We start from the raw sequence: 23,036 nt of genomic DNA, 5'->3' as shown, positions 1-23,036 counted from the left end.
GTCCTGGGATGGAAGTATTTAGTTGTCGGTAATGAAGAGAAGACAGATAGTGCTTATGGTATTAAGTGGTGTAGTCCTGCCAGATAGGGGACCACCCTACAGTGGTATAATGTATATAAAAAGAGTTCAGCTCAGCAGACTGTCACCAAACTATATTTCATATTGTCCATAATGACTAGTGAATTGCAAGTAGGGTCTTGCCTCTCCAAATATAACCTAACTGAGAACTTTAAGGAGATATTAATGATGAATATTGAGGAGAGTTGTCCCAAACATCCACCAGTTTGTCAGTACGCCAACTGTCAGTACGCCAACTGATGTTTATTAGTAAAGGTAAATACGTACCTTATTTTCTCAACTGTTTCTATGCACCAGTCACTGCCCCCTTCTAAGTATTTTTCTGAGCAAATGAGTTCAATTGGCAGCTGCAGGTTTTTTACTTCATTCAACCATGCTTGAGGGTTCGGGTCCAGAATGGTGGCTTCCAAAATGTCTAAGCATTCAAATCCAGCCCATATATCAATAGCCTGAGGTAAGGAAGGGGGAAAGCATGAGTAAGACAATCATGACTAACCCAAATAGGACCTTAACTGAGAAAATGTTTCCTTCATTTCTTTTTGTTTAGGCAAATACAGAGCTAAAATAAACTTTCAAGTTTAGTTGACCTTTATGAATCAATAGTTGGCAAACGTCCATTAGACGTATTTTAGTCTCTTGCCCAATCCACTACCCAGAACAGCACAAATGATAGGGTCATAAACAGGGGAGGGAATTGAGAATCCAGCCCTACCATCTGATTGGTTAGAATCTCTTCCATCTCTTCGAATCCTTCGTTCATCCTCTCCAGAACGGATGGGCTGATCGCTACAATCCTAGAGAATATCTGGAACCTGTGCTGAAAATGGTGATAAGCGAGATGCACCCATGGGAGTGTCAGCTCTTCCACGTCTTTATTTCTTGTAAATTCATCAATACAAGCGGAAAGCAACATTTCTAGAAACTGGACAGGAACAAGAATGGGAAACATAAATGTATACAGTAGGGTAGATGTACACCCTCATATATTAAGTAAATAATGTTGTACCTTGAGTTCCTCCCTGGAGGATATATTCACAGTCAGAAGCAAAAAGTCTCGTTTGTAGCACTGGAACAGCTTTTGTTGGTCATTTCCCTCCATGTTACATATATACTGTCCCAAAGGCTCTTTGCTAAACATATTTACAAACTTCATCTCGGGACCTGAAAAAAAAAGTTAGGTTTGTAAGGCATCCAGAGGGCAGTTTAGTGTAGACACCACCTTAACCATCACTCCAAAAAGATGGAAAGTGCTTTCATATATACAATTTCCCAGAGAATTATATGATTGGCTGATGCTAAACTACTTTTTTTTACACCAACCACCCTCCTGCAATGGTGCCCTGTAGTGAAGAAGGCACTGAGCCTGTGTCTTCTTAGGAAACGGCATGTTTGTAGTCAGTAGCTGCCTAGCAACCAGCTGAATGGCAATCACAGAGCTGCAGGAAGTTGCAAACAAGCCTGGGAGCCACCAACAGGAAGAGGAAGCTGAAAAAACCTGGCAGGGGAAGGAAAGAAGAGGAAAAAGAAAGTTCCTGAGATCAGAGAGATCCTTGTGGGCCCAAGGAAGCTGGAAGGCTCCACCAGAAGCAGTCTTTTGGAACAGACTGGTACAGGGAACGACATAACCTGTGCCTGGAGAGATAAAGATCCTGTGCAGATCCACTTGCAGGAAAACCACCACCAGAGATTCTAAAGGGTTTGCTCACTGTATTGCAAGTCTGTAAGTGCCGGACTTTCCCATAGATTTATTATAGAGCAATAGAAGACAATTTTGAGGGATTATTCTTAAAGTGACAGTGTGCAAATGGAGTGTTTAAAGATTTGAGGAGAAAAAAAACTTTTCTCCGAATTCAGTTCTAGTTTTTCCCGTAGAGTTCAATCAAGTTTTCATGTAAACAAAATCTGAAAAATACGTTATTCTAATTTACATGGTAAAATCTGGATTTGAGTCGGCTTTTTTCATCAAATTGAATCTCGTTTGTAGTATTAAATCCAGTAATCAACAGTGAAGTCCATGGGGATGCTATGCCAAGGTGTCCCTGGTAGAGGCTAGAGCAGGTCCATGGGAAGAATGTGAGGATCCTTGTAACGAGCACAGGTCTAATAAATAACAAACATAATTCTGACAGCCTTTGCCATGCCAGGTAAAAAAAAATGGTTTCTGATTTCCAAAAATCATGAGAAAATTTAATGAATTCAAGTCGGAAATTTACCGACAAAGGTCTTTTCATGAAGTAGCAAAAACCTCCATTGTAAAGTGAGTCCCTCCAAACTGGAGTTGGGTTCTTTAGAGGCATCCCGAATCTTAGATAGCATTTTTGCCATTCTTTCTAAATTGTCTGTAAGTAAAATTGAAATGAAACCTGAAAGAACATTGCCCATCTTGCTTGACGAAGCTCGAGTATTTATGCAAAATGTGGCATCAAGGATGAACTGAGCTTTCCAAGAGATGGCGCCATTCTTCTAAAGCAGCTTCAATGGCTAATAATTCACCCACATCATAATTTTGTTCAGACTGTCTGAGTAGAAGAGAAGGCTGGATTCAATAGCAATCTCACCTTTCTAAGACAAACAGAAGGGAAGGGTCATTGGTGCAGAAGTAAAACATTCCTTGAGCACCATTGTCTACTGAAAGTTTATAGGAAAACCTGTTTTCAGTAATGGGAGAAAAATACAGAATGGTCTATGTAATCTTTGAGAAACTTTCGTTTGGGCTCAGAAAATGGATAGATCTTGTCAAAAAAAATAGTTGCCCCAAGAAGCAGATTCATTGGCCAATCGTAAATCACATGGAGAGGTAGAACATCCAATCCTTTTTTATTCAAGATACAAAAACTTATGGTAAGGATAAGGAAACACGATCTTCTCCAAAACCAAATGGAACCCTAAATACAATGTCTGCAGGGAAGAAATGTAGCCTTTGCTACAAATCCCACTAGAGAACCAATGCCCAACTACTGTGTAGCTACCTGGACATCACTTTTAATTCTTTAATTAAGAATATTCCTTCAGTGCCAACCCCATAAGCAAGGACTAAAGAAGCACCCTGACTGTGTTTGTAAGAGACTGATAACAGGAACAAAGTTATAGACAACAGAAGTCTCTGGTGGAACAGGAGGGTGGTACAAGTGGAGTGATGGGGTGATGGGACTAGAGGCAGAGGTTGCACAGGACTTGGTTGAATTCTCAGTTTGCTTTACCTAAAAATCAATGTAATTCGAACCCTAACTCTAGAAAGTAAGAAACATCTTCTCAGAAAAATAAAGCGATAGGCAAATTATGATAAAAATCTGAATCCAAAAATACTCCAGCCTAAACCTTGTTCAGATCATGTAGAAGTCAATGGCAAATGTCCCTTCCCTGTCCTGGAAGATCTTTCTTTGCTTCGAAACGTGGGATTTTTGAAGCTGTTATTTTTGTTTGACAATTCAAAAAAAAGAAGTTCACGACTTTTTCCCGCATGTACTTTTTCAGTTTAGATTTTTTAGTAAATGTGAGAGATTTGTGGAAATTCGTTTTTTTTAATTTTCGAATAAACAAAGATTACAAAAAGTTTGTGTTTTAGCAAATCTGCCCCTGAATCTCACCTTCTACGCTATCGATGTACTGTGCTGAAATTTCTTCCAGATAATCCTTAATTCTCCAGCTGAATGGAACTGAATTTCCCTCACAATACAACAGGTTCATGTAATTAGTTGCCTTTAGTGTCTGCGAACTGCAAACGAAAATAAGTATTTAGAAAACAAAGTAAGGTTATTTGTATTCACCTAAAAAAATATTTTTCAAAAAATAACAGAAATCACTGATTTTTGTGTTAAGAACATACCTATTATTACCAAGTCTGCTGGAAATATTTAGAAGATTTTTATTTTTGAAAATGTATATCCATAAAGATTTCAGAAAGTCCTCAGTTTGTGGGTTCACCAGGATCTCCAGGTTGGCATCGCAGTCCATCAGCCAAATGAGATGAGCGAATATTGGGGTCACGGCAGCTTGAATACGTTTCCAAAGGGAATATCTGTAATGGAATGATAAAATACAATATAACAGTCATTGCAGAGTCATCTGATCACTCAGTGGAATTAATGACTAAGTAACATTCAAAAAGTTCCCCCAGACTTTACTTAAAAATAAATAATCTTTCTCTCAGCCAGAAAAAAAGCTCAAATACAGCCCCAGGTCCATTATACACTGACAAAAGTCGGCCTCATTGCTGCCTTAACATGATAAGGGAGAATTATCAACGTCCAAGTTTAATTTTTTTCTCAATTCAAGTTTTTGTGCTAAAAAATCTCAAATTCAAGTTATGGTTCAAAAACTCGAATGTCTGGTATTTAAGGATAGATTTATCATTGTTCCAGTTTGATATTTTTCTCAATTCAAGTTTTTTGTACTAAAAAACATCAAATTCAAGTTATAGATCAAAAACTCGAATGTCTTTTATTAAGGCAAGATTTATTAATGTTCAAGTTCGATTTTTTTTCTCAATTCAAGTTTTTTTATGTTAAAAACCTCTAATTGAAATTATGGTTCAAAAACTCGAATGTCTGGTATTTAAGGATAGATTTATCATCGTTCCAGTTTGATTTTTCTGAATTCATGTTTTTTTTGGCAAAAAATCTAAAATTCAAATTATGGTTCAAAAACTCAAATGTCTGGTATTTAGGGATAGATTTATCACCGTTCCAGTTTGATTTTTTTCGCGTTAAAAAATCTAAAATTCAAATTATGGTTCTGGTATTTAAGTGAGATTGCTCCATTTGATTTTTTTTCTCAATTCAAGTTTTTTGTACTAAAAAAACCTCAAATTCAAATTATGGTTCAAAAACTTGAATGTCTGGTCTGAGTATTACTTAATAAATAAGCCACCATTTGATATGTGAGTTTATTTGATTTAGAAAAACAAACTCAAGTTCACAAACTCAAAAATTGATAAATAAGTCCATAATTAAGCATAAAAAACCCGAAAACTCAAATAAAAAAATTTGCCATCTAAAAGCTTGTGAGTTTCTATAGAAGTCAATGGAAGGTGTCCTAGGTCAAGCCATATTCTCAAACTCCAATTTTAGATGTTTTCCATATGCAGCAGAACAACTTTAGGGGAATTTTTTAGTAATAAACAAACTCATATTTTATAATAATACAACAAACTGTTGTTCTTTTTTTAGTACGTTGGGCTGTGGTAGCTGTAAGTAGGAGGGGCAGACAAAAGTGGGTGTCAACATAGGTATTTCCACTTACTGAGTATACAGTAATTAATTATAGTGATGGGCGAAAAGTTTCGCCAGGCATGGATTTGCGGTGAATTTCCGCGTTTCGCGAAACGGATGAAAAAATTTGCCATGGAAAAATTCGCCGCACGTCCAAAAATTGTCGCCAGCGCCAAAAAAGAATAGTCGCGGGCGACGAAATAATAGCCGCGCGACAAAATAATAGCCGCGGGCGACAAAATAATAGCCACGGGCGACAAAACAATAGCCGCACGACAAAATAATAGCCGCGGGCGACGAAACAATAGCCGTGCGACACACAATTGAGCTCCAAACATCTCCGGACACGTTATGCTGCTAAAACCAGGTCTTTATTATTCCATCTAAAAGCTAGACACCTGACGCGTTTCGTGCGCGCACTTACCCACGTGACAAAATAATAGCCACAGGCGACGAAACAATAGCCGTGCGACAAAATAATAGCAGCGGGCGACAATTTCTTTTTGTCGCATGACATTTTCGCCATTTCGCTAATTTTTTCGCCGTTTCGCGGATCTTTTGAAAGATTCGTGAATTTTTGGTGAAGCGAAATGGAACAGATTCGCTCATCACTAATTAATTAGCCAAAATTCTATTTGGTGCCTATATAGGTTGTAGACAGTTCTCATAAGATCACTTGGGTTGGACACTTGAGAAGGAATCTGGGAATGGTAGGAGTTCAACTTTAGGGGGAAAGAATTGTAATTATTTAGGATATTTGAAACAGGAAAAACTACACACAGGAAACCAACCCAACCTCCCCTTTATTGGTGGATCTGTAACTTCCATGTAATTATTGATGCAGCCAATAAAACCCATGTTTTCTATACCTGAATGTGCCGGCTTCCTGTAGTGCATGAAGGTTAAAGGCAGCCCTTACGAGCCACTCATTTGGGTTGTACGAATCCTTTTCCTTATTCTTCAGAGTTTCATAAAGATGAACTTTCAGTATTTGTAGAAGGGAAGCTGTGGGTAGAGGGAAGAGGATAAAAACCATTATTTACTAAAATGTGCAACAGTATGGTTTAAATCCAACATAATCATTCTTAATGTCACAGTCAGAAGGGCTTCTGGCTCACACTGGTCCAGATTCAATTCAGTGAGAAAAAGTTATCTCATGGTTTATCACATGAAACGTTATAGATGAGATTCAATTTGAGGAGAAAAAACTTTTCTCCTAATTTTTTATTTCTAAAAATGTGAAAGTCCATGTGGAAAAAAGTCTCAGAAAAAGTGGCTGCAACTTTTTCAAGGACACCCTCTATTCGACTTTATCGAATGATCAAAAATCCTACACCTCAAAGCAGAAGAAGGATCCTCCAGGGAAGAGACATCTGCCATTGACTTCTGTATGGCCCCCATAGACTTCAATAGGTTTTTCACATGATAAAGAGTGAGAAGTTTTTTTTCCAAAGAAAGGATAACCTTGTGCATTTTTACCTCTCAGTTCATCCTCAGTGCTCAGTAGATTAACTAGTATTTCAATCCTCCTTGTGCTGCGGCTCGGAATGTGCTCTTCATCCGTAATCATACCCACTGCGCTCTGAACGCAGCTCCGAATGAGAAAGGTGGTGTTTAGCACCTGAAAAATGTAAAAAAAATAAACAAATCTCTATTATTGCAAGATATCTTAGTGTTTAATAAATGGTTATTACACTTACCATTAAGGCAAAAGGAAAGGTGAAATTGCTAGGGATGCCAAGTCGTTAGGTGCCCAAGGGAGTTTAATTGGTTTTCTGTTACCTTAGGTTGGTGTTTAATTTCTCCAAAAAAAAACCCCCACCAGCCGGAGTACTAGAGTACTACTTGGGGGGCATCTCGCTATCCATCTTTAATCTCCTTACAACTTTGAACCCCTCAGTGATTTTACCGTTTCTTGTCCTTTTTGTTGATACGGAGACACAGAAGAACTATGGGGTAAAGCTTCAGCCTCCAGGAGGCGTGTTACTTGTTTTAAGCAAAAAGGGGGCATGGCAGTGGTGCTTCAACTTTATTTCTTAGCACTTCATTTCTGAAATCAGTTTCTACCGAAGATCATCAGAACATATAATGAAGCTAAAACGACAGAACAGAAGAACTGAATTCAACAGTGAGCACTGTATTCTTGTCTGCATCGCTGTTGGCATTCTTCAGCTCTGGGCACATGGATGGTGCAATGATCTCCTGATTAATGTGAAAGAAGGACATCACCTTCAGGAGGAATGTTGTGAGAAAGCCTTGTGGTGAGGGGGCTCAGGAAAGAACCCCCAATTCTGACACCATGTGAGTGGGAAAATGGCCATAACAAACACTACATTCCATGTAGGCCAAGACCACTCCACCAAAGCCAATATCTCAAAAAGAAGGGTCAAAGAGGGCATCAAGGACCACACTGAGGTCCCAGTTTAGAATAGATAGTAAAAATGGAGGAGCAATGTGAGCTACAACTTTTAAGAATGATAAGATGTAATCATCAAGAGCCAGTCTGGGTTGAAAAAACAGAGAGAGAACATAGAGAAGCTATATGGAGCTAACATGATCTCCAAACCTGTAGTATATGTTGGAAGATACTGGTTTCCTGCCCATCAAAATAGTTGAGATTACCTCCGCAGTGAATCCCTGTCATCTTCAAACAGCTGCTTCAACAGCCATACTATCAAAGCAAAGAGTCATGAACTGGGGTGAGTAATTGGGCCTCGCTGGGGAAGATCTGCCATGCAGGGTTCACAGTCAACAGCTCTGAGAGACTGTAGACTTAGGTCCTTCCATGCCAAAAGGAAGCCATTACATTTTCTGTGAGTAAAGACTGCCAGATTTTCTTTAGTAGCCTAGGAACCTTGGGAGTGGAGGCACTGAGTCTAGAAATAGCTCTTCCCAGTAAGGAAACAATGCCCAAAGGGGTGCTGCAGAATCCATTGGGGAACCCGTTGTTGGACCCTGGGCTGTTCCCTCTACAGGTTAGTCCTTGAGCTGCAAACCTGTAGCAATAGGGTTACCTGTGAGCATGGGTGCTGACCCCAACCCCACCAGACATAATCTGGGGAGGGGTCAGAAATGACACCTGGTACAGGGAAAATAGGTGACCCGGCCAGAACCTCTAAACTCCCAATCAGACATTATTTTGAGAGTGTCTCAGTATTTGCAAAGGGTCAGATTAATCTCTGACCAGTCATTCTGCATTAGATTTCCATTCATTATTTAATTTGCAGAATGTACCTACCTCTGGTATTTGCTTCTGCTTAATGTCCTGCCCGGCGCCTGTGTCACATTCTATTTCATCGCTAATGTCCTGACTGGCGTCGGTGTCACATTCCATGTCTTCCATCGTGTCCTGACTAACGTTTGTGTCAACTTCCATTTCATCAGTCTCTCTCAATTGTGATTCAGCTATGATTACCATCATTTAAACAGAAGAGTCATTGGAAAGTTACAAAATATTAAGGGTTTACAGGGTGCCCCTGATGTAAAATTATCTACCAGTATTTCATTGTTAGTGATACAGATTGTATCACTAACAATGAAATACTGGTAGATAATTTTACATCAGGGGCACAAACATCAAATTACCCAATTAAGGCTTTGGTTACCTTAAGTTTAACTGTTTTCCACTCCTGCCTCAGGCCGCTAAGGTTCAGAGCCGAATCGTCAGATATGGAGGTAGAAACAATAGGAATAATACCCCTATCTGATGATTCAGCCCTAAACGCTTGCCTTTTCTCAGGCGCCTTCACCGGCGCCCAATCAAAACCTTTTGTCCCACCCGATCGATGAGACAACCGATATCCAAGGCTTCTGCAATATTGGTCACCTCGTCAATCCACCATAGATGCACCACATATTGTACGAAACTTCATTTTGTTCAATAATATCGGTGCATGTATGGTAAGCTTTAGTAGTGAAGAATGGATCCATTTGTTTGGATATTGTATTAACAAATTAAAATTCTTTTACTTGGAAAGTGCACCTGGGGGTTTGAATACCAGTGTCCCACTATCATAGGGTCAACAGATAGTGGCACATACCTTTCTCTATCCACATACCTGCTTCATAAGGCATAATACTGGATAAAAGTTTATTCAGAAAGGTGCCATATGTCTCCAACTCACCTCCATAGAATAACTGGCTTATTGTTGTATTTTGAAGGGCAGTAACATCTGGCAACTTGTCACTTGGTTCCCTTAAGTCATCAATATGAACAGATTGCCAAAGTCCTGCAACAATACAGACCATGCAACAGGTGCCAAAACTTTAATAGACAAAAATAGAAGTTTCAGTTCTATATAAAATTAGATTATTAAAGTAAAGATGTTGGGTAAGACATGGTTGGTTAACTACTTGTTAATTCATTGTTTTCATATACCTCTTACAGTTAACACGTGACCATCCAGTGTCACGTGGTCTATGGTGTTTTCTATTGTGTTTTTCTGGCAAGTCTTTGAACTCTAGAGGCAGGATTTAACACTCAAAAATGGTTTCTGGACATGGTGAGACAAAATGTGAAAACTTGCTGGCTGCATCTGTATACATGGATTGTTGTGTTGATTTATCATATAGGTTGTTTGCTGCCGATCAACTAAAATCTATCTTGATAAACTGTATGGTGATTTTAAAATTCAGTAAAAAGGAATTATGGTCTATGGTGTTTTCTAATGTGTTTTGCTGGCACATTTTTACACTCTTACGCCATCTACAGGCAGGATTTAACACTCATAAATGGTGTCTAGACACGCTAAGACAAAATGTGAAAACTTGCTGGCTGCATCTGTATACATGGATTGTTGTGTTGATTTATCATATAGGTGGTTTGATGCCCATCACCTAAAATCTATCTTGATAAACTGTATGGTGATTTTAAAATTCAGTAAAAAGGAATTATGGTCTATGGTGTATTCTATTGTGTTTTGCCAGCAAGTTTTTGCACTCTAGCATAATCTACAGGCATAATTCAACACTCATAAATGGTGTCTGGACATGGTGAGACAAAATGTGAACACTTGCTGGCTGCATCTGTATATATGGATTGTTGTGTTAATTTATCATATAGGTGGTTTGTTGCCCATCAATAGTGATGAGGGAATTTTTTTCGGAAGGCATAGATTCGCAGCGAATTGTTTTGCGAAACTTCCGAAAATTTGGTGCGTGTCAAAAAAAGTCGTGGTCAAGGCAAAATAGGTGTGGTCGCATAAAAAAGGGCATGGTTGCGTCAAAAAGGGCACAGCTGTGTCAAAATGGGCGCAGGCAACAAAAAAATCGCGTGACAAACATATTTCGGAAATTTTTCCGTTTTGTAAATTTTTAGGCAAAGCAAAACAGGACAGATTTGCTCATCGCTACCCATCAACTAAAATCTGTCTTGATAAACTATGGTGATTTTAAAATTCAATAAAAGGAATGATGGCCTATTGTGTTTTCTATTGTGTTTTGCTGGCATGATCTAGCACTCTAGCGCCATCTACAGGCAGACTTTAATACTCAAAAAGTGGTGTCTGGACATGGTAAGACAACATGTAAAAACTTGCTGGCTGCATCTGTATGCATGGATTGTTGTGTTGTTTTGTCATGTAGGTGATTTGTTGCCCATCAACTAAAATTCGTCTTGATAAACTGTATAAACTGTTTAAAATTCAATAAAAAGGGTTTATTGTGGAGATACATTAGGCATCTATAGCGCATTACTACCGTTTTGGTAAAGCAGAGCAGGCAGTACCCATTGTTTATACTTTCTACTTGACCCAGTTAAGCATAAACATCTTACCTCCATGGAATCCCACATAGGATGACCCCCCTTGTACCCTGGGAAGTTTAGTTATAAAGTAGACGAAGGTTGAAGTCTTCTCAAGGTTGGCTTTCTTGAAGCTGTTTATTTCATTTACAGTGCAGTACCTTAGAAAAAGGTTACAAAACGTATACAGTGGTTGATAAAATACCAAAACATGGAAATCCTTAAGGAATAAATAACTTTAGGTAAGAATTCTGGGCCGAATAAAGTTTTTGCCTTGTGATGGTGTCGATAATCCACAATAGATTTAGTTGCAATGGACAATGGATTGTGGCAAATCTTCATGTGTACTAAGCATTAAACTTATGGCAACTAGATTCCTTACTGGATTTGTTGGTCTTTAAATGAAGTTTATCTATATATTTAGGGTATATAATATTAAATCAACTTACTTGGCTGAAGCAACTAAATGGGCTCCTTGAGATCCATCCTCGAAGTCTGTCTGTATGATCAGTATTTTATTGCCAGTGGATCCGTTGAGAAAACTCCTGTTTATATTCATTTAAAAACATATTAAACATCGGGATAATCATTAAGAACAAGAAATAACTTTCAACCAATCATGTTCGAAATAAATAACATTTGAAAACTCGCACAACATATTTTCCTGAAGAAGGACTGGATGGTCCTAAGCACATGGTACAAACTTTCATGCAACTCTTTTCTGCATTGGACTTGATTGTGCTAAGATCAAATTATCTGAAAACTTTCAAAAGTGTGACTCCGGGGACTTTTATTTATTTGACATGGTAGCCTTTATGCAGAGGTCCTGGTGAGACACTGCATCATTGGTCAGGTTATGGCCTTATTGGTCAAGTTTTGATATCAGCAGTACGTAACCCCTCTGAAACTCAAGGCTATGGGGAAACGCCCAACTGATAACTGTCCCAGGTGTGGGTCGCCATCAGCCAACGTTCACCACATGATATAGGCTGGCCCCACTGTGCTGAGCTTTTGGTCCCAGGCAATAGACTTATTAGCCACCATGTTTGATCTTCCACAGGTAGTTCCTATCTTCTGGGTGTACTTGATGACTCAAGCAAGACCGATAGGCTTACTAACAGGCTGGTGGCTGGTTGAATCAACTTGCTTTCATTTCAACTAAAAAGGGATAAGTATTCTTTACTAACTTTATCAAAACCATTGTGTTTTTTTACTGTTGGGTTTTATTTATTTTTTTCATAAGTAATTGTTGTTTTTGGAGCTAATTTACAAAGTTTGTGGGATCCATAGGCTTACAGCAGGTTACATTCCCTTGTAATTACCTCAGCTTGAGGAGGGTGGGGTTTGATTAGTTCACCTTTACAGACTGCATAAATAGAACCACAGGCAGTCCAGTGAGCTGCTTACTAACAGGCTGGTGGCTGGTTGAATCAACTTGCTTTCATTTCAACTAAAAAGGGATAAGTATTCTTTACTAACTTTATCAAAACCATTGTGTTTTTTTACTGTTGGGTTTTATTTATTTTTTTCATAAGTAATTGTTGTTTTTGGAGCTAATTTACAAAGTTTGTGGGATCCATAGGCTTACAGCAGGTTACATTCCCTTGTAATTACCCTCAGCTTGAGGAGGGTGGGGTTTGATTAGTTCACCTTTACAGACTGCATAAATAGAACCACAGGCACTCCAGTGGAGCTTGCTCTGGTGGTAGGTGCTCTGTAAGTGATTGCTCTTTAAGTGGGACTCTGTAAGTGGAGTTATAAACTCAGGAGTTAAACACTAAGGGAGTTAAAAATAAGGTAAAACAAGGTATTTACTACAAGTCCTTACACCTATTTTTGTTTAACTGTTCTTGTAACTGGGAGAATGAGTGGTAGCAACATTGAAGGTCTGACACAGTGCACAGCCTGCCACATGTATGCAGTTGTGGAACAACAGTTCCAAAGTGCATACCTCTGTTGTGGATGTGAGCGAATTGCCACTTTAGAGGCTCGCGTTAGAGTCCTAGAGGAACACGTCGCAACACTGCGTTCAATCAACAATCTTGAGAGGGGTCTCTTGTTAACTGAACAAGAACTAGTGGGGTCAGATAGTAGGGGGGGAGGGGAGCAGCAAAAGGATGATAGGGCAGTAAGCTGGGTGACAGTTAGAAAATCTAGTGTGGGGAAAAGGAAAAGGGAGGCTGCTCCAGGGTTTGCGCATCCCAACAGATTTGCCAGATTGTGTGAAGAAGATGGGAGTGTGAACTCTGGATTGGCGGTTCTAGGTGAGGCTGATCTCTCTAACAGCCGGGAGACCAGTTTCACTAGTAGTGGTGGGGAGGAGAGCAGAGCTAGGCCTAAACAGATGGTGGTTATAGGGGATTCGATCATTAGGAAAGTGGACAGGGTAATCTGTCAAGCGGATCGCTTCAACCGGACAGTTTGCTGTCTTCCTGGTGCCAGGGTTCGGCATGTGGTTGATCGGGTTGACACATTATTGGGAGGGGCTGGGCAAGACCCGGCTGTCTTGGTACATATCGGTACTAACGACAAAATGAACGGTAGGTGGGGGACTTTAAAGAGTGAGTTCAGGGATCTAGGCTCTAAGATTAGGCAAAGGTCCTCCAATGTCATTTTTTCGGAAATTTTGCCGGTGCCGCGTGCAAGTTTAGGGAGACAGCGGGAGCTTAGGGAGCTAAATGCGTGGCTAAAGTCTTGGTGTAGGAAGGAAGGGTTTGGGTTCCTAGAGCACTGGGCTGACTTTTCCTTGGGGTACAATCTATACAGCCCTGACGGATTGCACCTCAATGGAAGGGGGTCTGCTGTGCTAGGGGAGAGAATGGTTAAGAGGTTGGAGGAGTGTTTAAACTAGACAAGGGGGGGGTGGGTGAGCTAGAATTCCATGGGAAAATTAGTGTAGACGGGGTAGGGGGACTAGCAAAGGGTTGTGGGGGAGGAGTGAGGGGGGCATATAGTTTATCAGATAAGGAGCTTCCGTTACAAGGAAAGCAGTCTCATAATTGCCTTAGCTCTAATTCTCCCTTAGCTAATGTAAACATCAGAGGGAGAAGTAATAATCTCCGCTGCATGCTGGCTAATGCGCGTAGCTTGTCGGGTAAATTAGGGGAGCTGCAAGCTATTGCATGTATTGAAAATTATGATTTAATAGGTATCACTGAGACCTGGTGGGATGATAAATGCGACTGGGCTGTGAATTTAAATGGGTATACACTTTTTAGGAGGGACAGAGAGATTAAAAAGGGTGGAGGGGTTTGTCTTTACGTAAAGTCAGACTTAAAGCCATGTAATAAAGACATTACCAATGAAAACGTCGAATCTCTTTGGGTAGAAATTTCAGTAGGGCTGAAGGTCACAAAGAAAATGATCATTGGTGTATGTTATAAACCACCCCGTATAGATGAGGGGGATGAGGCCCAGCTATTGTTGCAAATGGAGGAGGCTTCAAAACTGGGTCAAGTTGTTGTTATGGGGGACTTTAATTATCCGGACATTGACTGGAGTAATGGGGTGGCTAAGTCAGAAAAAGCTAGTAGGTTTGTAAATATGCTAAATGACAACTTTTTATTTCAGGCAGTTCAAGAACCCACTAGGAATGACGCTATTTTGGACCTGGTGATTTCTAATAATAATGAACTTATCTCTAACATTTGTGTGGGTGAGCATTTGGGGAACAGTGATCACAACATGGTCTCCTTTGAGATAATGCTGCAGAGACAGCGCTATAAGGGAGTAACTAAAACACTCAATTTTAGACGTGCAGACTTTGCCAGTATAAGGGCATCTCTGCAATGTGTCAACTGGGAAAGGCTTTTCATGGGGTTAGACACAGAAGGAAAATGGAACATCTTTAAAACATTGCTTTGTAGGTATACGCAACAGTATATCCCCCTAGTAAGCAAGGAGAGGCATCGCAAAGCAAAACCTTTATGGCTGAATAAAAGTGTTATTGTCGAGGTTGGTAAGAAAAAACGTGCTTTTAGGGCATTCAAGTTAGCTGGGACAGCAGAAACTTTCATCAGGTACAAGGAAGCAAATAAAGCATGCAAAAAAGCTATCAGGCAAGCTAAAATAGAGATGGAAAGGGATATTGCTGCTAGGAGTAAAAAGAATCCAAAATTATTTTTTAATTATGTGAATAGTAAAAAAATGAAGCAAGAAGGGGTGGGAACTTTATTATCACGGGGGGGTACGTTGGTTGATGAAAACGGGGAAAAAGCTGAAATTTTGAACTCTTATTTTTCATCTGTCTATACATCTGAGGAGCCAGATAATGAAGGCTTCCCTTGTAATATGCCCAGTTCTAGTAATTTAGCTACTGACGCATGGGTCACTCGGGAGGAAATTCAAAAGAGACTTGAACATGTAAAGGTAAACAAAGGTCCAGGGCCGGATGGGATTCATCCCAGGGTATTAAATGAGCTGAGCGCTGTGATTGCCAAACCTCTTCACTTAATTTTTCAGGATTCATTGAGGTTTGGCATGGTGCCGAGAGACTGGCGGATTGCTAATGTGGTGCCGTTATTTAAAAAGGGATCCCGTTCTCAGCCTGAAAACTATAGGCCTGTTAGTCTGACATCAGTAGTAGGAAAACTTTTGGAAGGGGTAATAAGGGATAGGGTACTTGAATACATTGCAGTTCACAATACTATTAGTTTGTGCCAGCATGGTTTTATGCGTAACAGATCTTGCCAGACTAATTTAGTTGCCTTTTATGAGGAGGTGAGTAGGAACCTTGATGCTGGAATGGCAGTTGATGTCATCTACTTGGACTTTGCTAAAGCGTTTGATACAGTACCTCACAGAAGGTTAATGATCAAATTAAGGAATATTGGCCTAGAACATAATATTTGTAATTGGATAGAGAACTGGCTGAAGGATAGAGTACAAAGAGTGGTTGTAAATGGAACATTTTCTAATTGGACCAGTGTGGTTAGTGGAGTACCGCAGGGGTCAGTCCTTGGGCCTTTGCTGTTTAACTTGTTTATTAATGACCTGGAGGTGGGCATAGACAGTATTGTTTCTATTTTTGCTGATGACACTAAATTGTGCAAAACTATAAGTTCCATGCAGGATGCTGCCGCTTTGCAGAGCGATTTGACAAAATTAGATAACTGGGCAGCAAACTGGAAAATGAGGTTCAATGTTGATAAGTGCAAAGTTATGCACTTTGGTAGAAATAATATAAACGCAAACTATCTACTGAATGGTAGTGTGTTGGGGGTTTCCTTAATGGAGAAGGATCTAGGGGTTTTTGTTGATAACAAGTTGTCTAATTCCAGGCAGTGTCATTCTGTGGCTACTAAAGCAAATAAAGTGCTGTCTTGTATAAAAAAGGGCATTGACTCAAGGGATGAGAACATAATTTTGCCCCTTTATAGGTCCCTGGTAAGGCCTCACCTTGAGTATGCAGTGCAGTTTTGGGCTCCAGTCCTTAAGAAGGATATTAATGAGCTGGAGAGAGTGCAGAGACGTGCAACTAAACTGGTTAAGGGGATGGAAGATTTAAACTATGAGGTTAGACTGTCGAGGTTGGGGTTGTTTTCTCTGGAAAAGAGGCGCTTGCGAGGGGACATGATTACTCTGTACAAGTACATTAGAGGGGATTATAGGCAGTTGGGGGATGTTCTTTTTTCCCATAAAAACAATCAACGCACCAGAGGTCACCCCTTTAGATTAGAGGAACGGAGCTTCCATTTGAAGCAGCGTAGGTGGTTTTTCACGGTGAGGGCAGTGAGGTTATGGAATGCCCTTCCTAGTGATGTGGTAATGGCAGATTCTGTTAATGCCTTTAAGAGGGGCCTGGATGAGTTCTTGATCAATCAGAATATCCAAGGCTATTGTGATACTAATATCTACAGTTAGTACTAGTGGTTGTATTTATAGTTTATGTATGTGAGTATAGATTGGTAGGTGTGGGTTAGGTGTGCTGGGTTTACTTGGATGGGTTGAACTTGATGGACACAGGTCTTTTTTCAACCCTATGTAACTATGTAACTATGTAACTATGTAACTATGATAGGTCATTAATTGTCACCAACTACACAAGAGTAAGGTTCTGGGCAATGTTATTCTATTACAGAAAATGTGATCACCTCATCCCGTAAAGGACTCCTAGTCCTACTAGTGAATAGTCTACTTCCCCTGATTAAACTCACACACGAAGCCAGGCGAAATGTCCAAGGTCCATGGTGGGAATCTGTTCATTTAAAGCTCTGTTGCAACTATTTTGAAAGGTGCATAGATAGATGCTCACTTGGGACAAAAGCTTTAAACACAATTTTGAAAAATATGCCTGAATGATATGAGCACCAGAGCAATGTTCTACCTAGGGTTGCCACCTGTCCGGTTTTGATCAGGGCAGCCCAGTTTTCCGGTGGGCTGTCTAGGTCGAAACTGCCTGCCCAGTTTTTACAGATTGACGAGGCAATTAGCCAATCTACGATTGCCACGCTATAGCCCTGCCCCTGTGACATCACCACCACACCCCTGTGATATTACCCCCCCCCCCCCGCACTACCCCTGCCCTATGTTTTCTTGAAAGATATAAGGAATTCATCAGTTTTTCTGGTGCTCTACATGCGTTTTCAGCATCATAAGGAATTTGTGAATCTAGAACAGATGGGCAATTCCATTTTGCCGAAAAAGCCTAAAGCCTATATTCCACTTAATGATAATAATAATAATACTACAGGTAATTGTGCTGCGTTTTTACGACCCAGGTTGTGAACACCTCAGTTAATACCTTCAGTTTTTAAAATGGCCACCCCTTACTTGATTTTTTTCAGGAAAGAATGTTCCGTATCAAACTGTTGCAATGACAGAACCTCCACACTTTCTACGTCGTCCTTTGTTTCGGCTTCCAAAATCCTTTTGTCGGTTGACATCAAAAGTCGTGAGAATGTGGTGATCTTCACAGACAGAGAGAGATAAAAACGTTATATCGTATTACAGAAAAAGGCAAAATTATACAAAACATATTCTACTTCATTCTTTACCTTTTTTCAAGACCTGTATCTGTTTCCTTGTTATCCAAGGAAGTTCACCACATCATTAATTTATAGTTATGTATGATTTAGGGACAAACCCTACATTGGTGATATTCCGTGGTTGGCATATGGAGATCACATGGTTACAACTAACTATGTTGCCACGTCAGTCAATAAAAGTGGGTGACTATGGGTGTATAGTAGTACCCTTAAGTATCTGTGCTGGAATATCACCAGTGACCATATGCCCTTTAGGTGCAAGTTGTCCTTTTTAATAACTGACCACTGACTAACTTGGTCATTAGCAATTTTGAAATCATATTACCTCTGTAAATACAGTTTGATGTTTGGATCCTGAATGAATGTGGCTCTTAACAAAGTCAACTAGAGACCCATGCTTCTGTTTGTTGAAGTACTCATCGACCAACTCGTTTCTGCCCAGTCGAATGACGGCATCGGGTGTTGCACAGTTCAGCAAAGCAGCCTTTGCCTCCTCTTTCACTTCTGCTACTTCTAGGTCACTATCACAGTATTCTTCTTTCAGTTTTCCTGTTATTTGTAACAACACTGATGCACAGGTGTCGGAGTGGTAACCAATGAGGACATCTGCAGGTTGATAGTCCTGTTTCTGCCCAATAACTTGATCTCTGTCTCCTGCAGTGAAATCTTGAACCCAGTCATTCAATTCCTTTACAGTTACTCTTTGCCCCCTCTCTAGAACTGTGTTAAGGTCCAGATAATGTTTCTCAAGTCTGTTAATAAGAGGAATTGGGAATTCTCTATATACAATTTCTTTCTCTTCAATGACTATCAGTCTAAACTGTGGGTGGACCCTGCATTTCACTCGATGTGTACCTAGACCCAAGTCAACATATTTCTGGCCAGCTAGATAGACATAATATTGATTTAATGCATCGTAGAGACTCTCGTAAAGATTTTGGAGATTAAGAAGGACAACTGTCTGTCCTGTTTCCATACAGATTTTAACACGGTTGATGTTTCGGCAGATCTGAGTATATTCTTGGTCTTTTGGAAAGCTGGACCCAAAGATAATCTCAGGATGTTGGTTTTCTTTAGCCAATGTTTGCTGGAGAATCTGTAGTGCTGCGTAGTTTCTAGTTAACAACAGCAGGTATCGCGACTCTACATCATAACTGTCATTTTTTAGGTTCTCCATTACCAAATCCATTATCTTTATTTCCTCCCTATATGTGTTTGCTTTTTGATTTGACATAAAAAAACTCAAGACATCCAAGTCATCCTTCCCACTGAAATTCCTCAGTATTGCCGTGGCAATCTCAAGCGGCGTTGGCTTGTTTTTCGAGTGCTTCTGATGGGCAAACACCATTTTTATCAAACTGTAAAAATCACGCAAACCAAAAAATTCTTTATCTTGCATTTCACACAGTGTTAGATATGCATCGGAAAATCTTTTGAAAAGATTAATTTCCTTGAGGATCAAGTCATCAGATGAGCAGATTCCCTTTGCACTTTCAATGAGCTCATTCTGATCAGGGTCTCCACGGGATACAAATATGCCTCTATTCATTTTTGCAGGATCTAGTGCCCAGTTAGAAATTCCTATGAAGCCAACTTTTTTGTAAGGTGATGTCTCATCATCTATGCAACCATCTTCCAACAACGGGTGCAACGTTTTCAAGGGCATTTTGGGAGAATCCTCTGCCAGCCCTATTTCATCTAGCACCACCACAGATGCATACTCATGTAGGTTCTTGTCTTTCTGGAAACGGGCACAGTGCCTAAAAGTTCCAATTATGCCTTCTGGAGTTGAGTGAGGACTACATTGGAAAGACACAAGGTGGATTTGCTTAAGATGCTTGTACAGTTCTGTGTGCGATGCTTGGCCTTGCATAGCATCAGCAACTATGGTCTTTGAAAGGGATTTCGAGCTTCCAGGTTTCCCAACAAGAAATAACGGGATCCTGAGTTCAATGCAAATCACCATCATAAATAGATTTTCCTTCAAAGCAAGATTCTTGGCAATGTTGCCTCTTAGGTGTACACAGTCCAAGAAGAGGTCCTGGATACCTGTTATTGCCTCTAGGATCCTTGTTTGTTGTCTGTACGGTTGAGGAAAATATTGGCAAATTGCCCTCCTGTAAGCATCTTTCTTCTCTAATGAGGCATGGTAACATACCCCAATGGCCAGAACAAGAGACCATGCAATTTTACTATGTATTTCATACCTCTTAGGTGGTTTGGAAGGCATCTTTTCCATATTCACCTGCAATAGGTCACTATTGCGGTAGAACCATTTAAACACTTCTACACAACGTTCAACATCTCGGAGGCTTACAAAGCTGCATTCATCACTTCTATTTCTCATATACAACTGAGAAGCCGAAAGCACATTGGTCAATAGCTGTATATCACTCTGATCCATTCTGATCTCATTTGCCAAATGCTGTACTATCTGTTGAATGTATTTCTTTTCACTTTCATTATTTAGTTGGCCAAAATCCCAAACTAGCGGCATTATACTCGGAGGCAATGGATGGACACGATAAACTAACTGTCTTAACGGAATGGACCCAAGTCGTTCATTAGTTTCGTCGGCTTTTACTCTGTACCCTAAACCAGCAGATTCCAGTCGGGTGATCATTTCTTCTGTGTGCCTCCTGTAGGGGTTACATGCAGCGATGACTTGTAGACCCGAGTTGTCGATTAAAGGCATGCCATCTGCAGTGTGGTCGCACAGGACCTCTTTGATACTGCTTATGGCTTGAGTTGTGTTTGCTTCATCAAAAAACAGCACTGTATCACATTTGTTTTGTTTGTTAGCGAGGGCAATGGTTTGTGTCTCCAGCACATTTTTGTAGATACTCTCAGCACTTGTACCACCATGAACCTTTACAAGTTTCATATTTTCTGCATTCAGAGTCCCTTTCCATAATTTGCAAAGAAACTTGATGAGTCTGGTTTTCCCACACCCTGTTTCTCCCATAATGACAACCGGAATTCCACATCGGAACCTCATTGTAACAGCCAGAATCTTCAGTGTGTTATCCATAGTCAGCTCATACGTTTCATCTGGATCCTGTGGTTTATTTATTCCCAAAACTCTGGATAAGATAATAATCTTCTCCTCCCTCGGTAGGGTATCAAAGTCGATATTGAAGGGAACTCTCTGAATCTGTAACTCTTGGTAAAGTTGTCCCGTCATAATATTTTTCTTTATAATGCTTTTATCTCTAGGGTTGATAGCATCAACATTCCCAGTGCTGTTTAGACACAAATGGAAACCAATAAATGTCATGGTCACATGGTCATCATTGAAGAAAATGTAGGGGTGTGGCTCCGACTCCCATTTCTTACGTATCTGGAATGGAGAAAGGTCTCTATTTTCACAGTCGTCTTCATAAGTTTGTCTGCCTGGACTTTCATCTGTAATCTGTAATGAAGGGGTTGCAAAATCTTTTGCCATCAATATCATGAGGTCAACAACAAAATTTTTGAATCCATCTGCAACCATTTCCGGCTGGCAGAACACAGAATTCTCACTATCTTTCAACTGAAGGTTTAAGAACCATGCAAAGTTCCGAAGTTCTGCCCATGATGGGTCCATAACCCCACAGTGCAAAAGGAACAACTGCAAACATCTTGCCTCATTTCCTTCTACTGAACCTTCCGTGTATTTAAATGTATCCAGACTTTGTTTCCCTTGGTAACGTATCAAATACTGAAAAGGCCGCTGAAAACATTCACTCTCAAATTCCTTCTTGTCCATTCCCGGATCTTCATTTTGTCCAGTCTGATTTTCCATGATTTTCGTCAGCACCTCATTTGGAGAACAGCAGGATATTTTAGGGAAAAAGTCCATAAAAATGTTCTGCATCACTTGAGGTGCCTATCAACAAAAGCACATATTTTTTTTAGTAAACCTTGCAATAAATATTTTCAATGCACAGTTTTTGCAATGTCACTAGTGATTAGCAAATCTGTCCCGTTTCGCCATAAAATCCGCAAAATGGTGAAAAATTCACGAAACACGTTTGTTGCACAATTTTTTTTGTCACCCGCATCTATTTTTTGTTACCCGCGGCTAATTTTTTTGTCACCCGCAGCGAATTTATTTTGGTACACGACCGCGTCCAATTTGACGCGGCTATGCCCGATTTTATGCCCTTTTTATGCAGCCGTGCCCAATTTGACATGCGACAAAAAAAAATCTGTGCGACAAATTTTTCCACAGCAAATTTTCATGGAAGTTTCACGAAACAATTCAGCAATGGCAAAATGCGGAAATTCTCTGCGAAACGAAAAATTTGCTCATCACTAAGGGGCTGATTTACTAAGACACGATTTCGAATCCGAATTGGAAAAATTCTGATTGGAAACGAACATTTTGCGATTTTTTCGTATTTTTTGCGATTTTTTCAGCGTCTTTACGATTTTTGCGTAAAAACACGAGTTTTTCGGCGTCTTTACGATTTTTGCGTACAAACGCGAGTTTTTCGTAGCCATTCCGAAAGTTGCGCAAAGTCGCGATTTTTTCGTAGCGTTAACACTTGCGCGCAAAGTCGCGCCTTTTTCGTAGCGTTAAAACTTAAAAGGCGCGACGTTTCGCGCAAGTTTTAATGCTACGAAAAAATCGCGACTTTGCGCAACTTTCGTAATGGCTACGAAAAACTTGCGTTTTTACGCAAAAATCGTAAAGACGCCGAAAAACTCGTGTTTTTACGCAAAAATCGTAAAGACGCCGCAAAAATCGCAAAATTACCGATCATTACGAAAAAAACGCAATCGGACGCATTCGGCCCGATCGTGGGTTAGTAAATGTGCCCCTAAATGTCACTCTTAGAAGGTAGAATTAGAATTAAATAATATAAATCTGTTTATATGTCTATCGCCAAATGGTTCCCGGTGCAGGCAAAGAAGAAGGGTGTCGCTAGAGTGGGGGGCTGATTCTCGCTCTGCATGTGTGTTGTATCAGCCCAAACATTTTACAATATGTCTTTTCTAGAGTAGATTAGTTTGAGAGAAATGGTCCCATGCAAGGCT

The 23,036-nt window shown here is 40.1% G+C and overlaps 1 protein-coding gene across 1 annotated transcript in view; it reads right to left on the bottom strand.

Moving 5' to 3' along the window:
* The window catches only part of rnf213 (ring finger protein 213), a 97,108-nt gene that overhangs the window by 30,166 nt on the left and 43,906 nt on the right, over positions 1–23,036 (bottom strand). Inside the window, exons 27-39 of the mRNA XM_031891161.1 lie at positions 18,340–21,882; positions 17,800–17,936; positions 11,478–11,573; positions 11,062–11,189; positions 9,413–9,517; positions 8,527–8,693; positions 6,768–6,909; positions 6,158–6,293; positions 3,905–4,096; positions 3,666–3,793; positions 1,085–1,239; positions 791–1,000; positions 346–527 (exon numbers count right to left, since the gene is read on the bottom strand). Of these exons, the coding sequence (XP_031747021.1) occupies positions 346–527; positions 791–1,000; positions 1,085–1,239; positions 3,666–3,793; positions 3,905–4,096; positions 6,158–6,293; positions 6,768–6,909; positions 8,527–8,693; positions 9,413–9,517; positions 11,062–11,189; positions 11,478–11,573; positions 17,800–17,936; positions 18,340–21,882 (5,321 nt within the window). The remainder of the gene's footprint in view (positions 1–345; positions 528–790; positions 1,001–1,084; positions 1,240–3,665; positions 3,794–3,904; positions 4,097–6,157; positions 6,294–6,767; positions 6,910–8,526; positions 8,694–9,412; positions 9,518–11,061; positions 11,190–11,477; positions 11,574–17,799; positions 17,937–18,339; positions 21,883–23,036) is intronic.

This window comes from Xenopus tropicalis, chromosome 8 (genome assembly GCF_000004195.4).
Source record: "Xenopus tropicalis strain Nigerian chromosome 8, UCB_Xtro_10.0, whole genome shotgun sequence".
In the NCBI taxonomy this organism is placed as follows: Eukaryota; Metazoa; Chordata; class Amphibia; order Anura; family Pipidae; genus Xenopus; species Xenopus tropicalis.
This window is presented reverse-complemented; position numbering and strand designations above follow the sequence as displayed.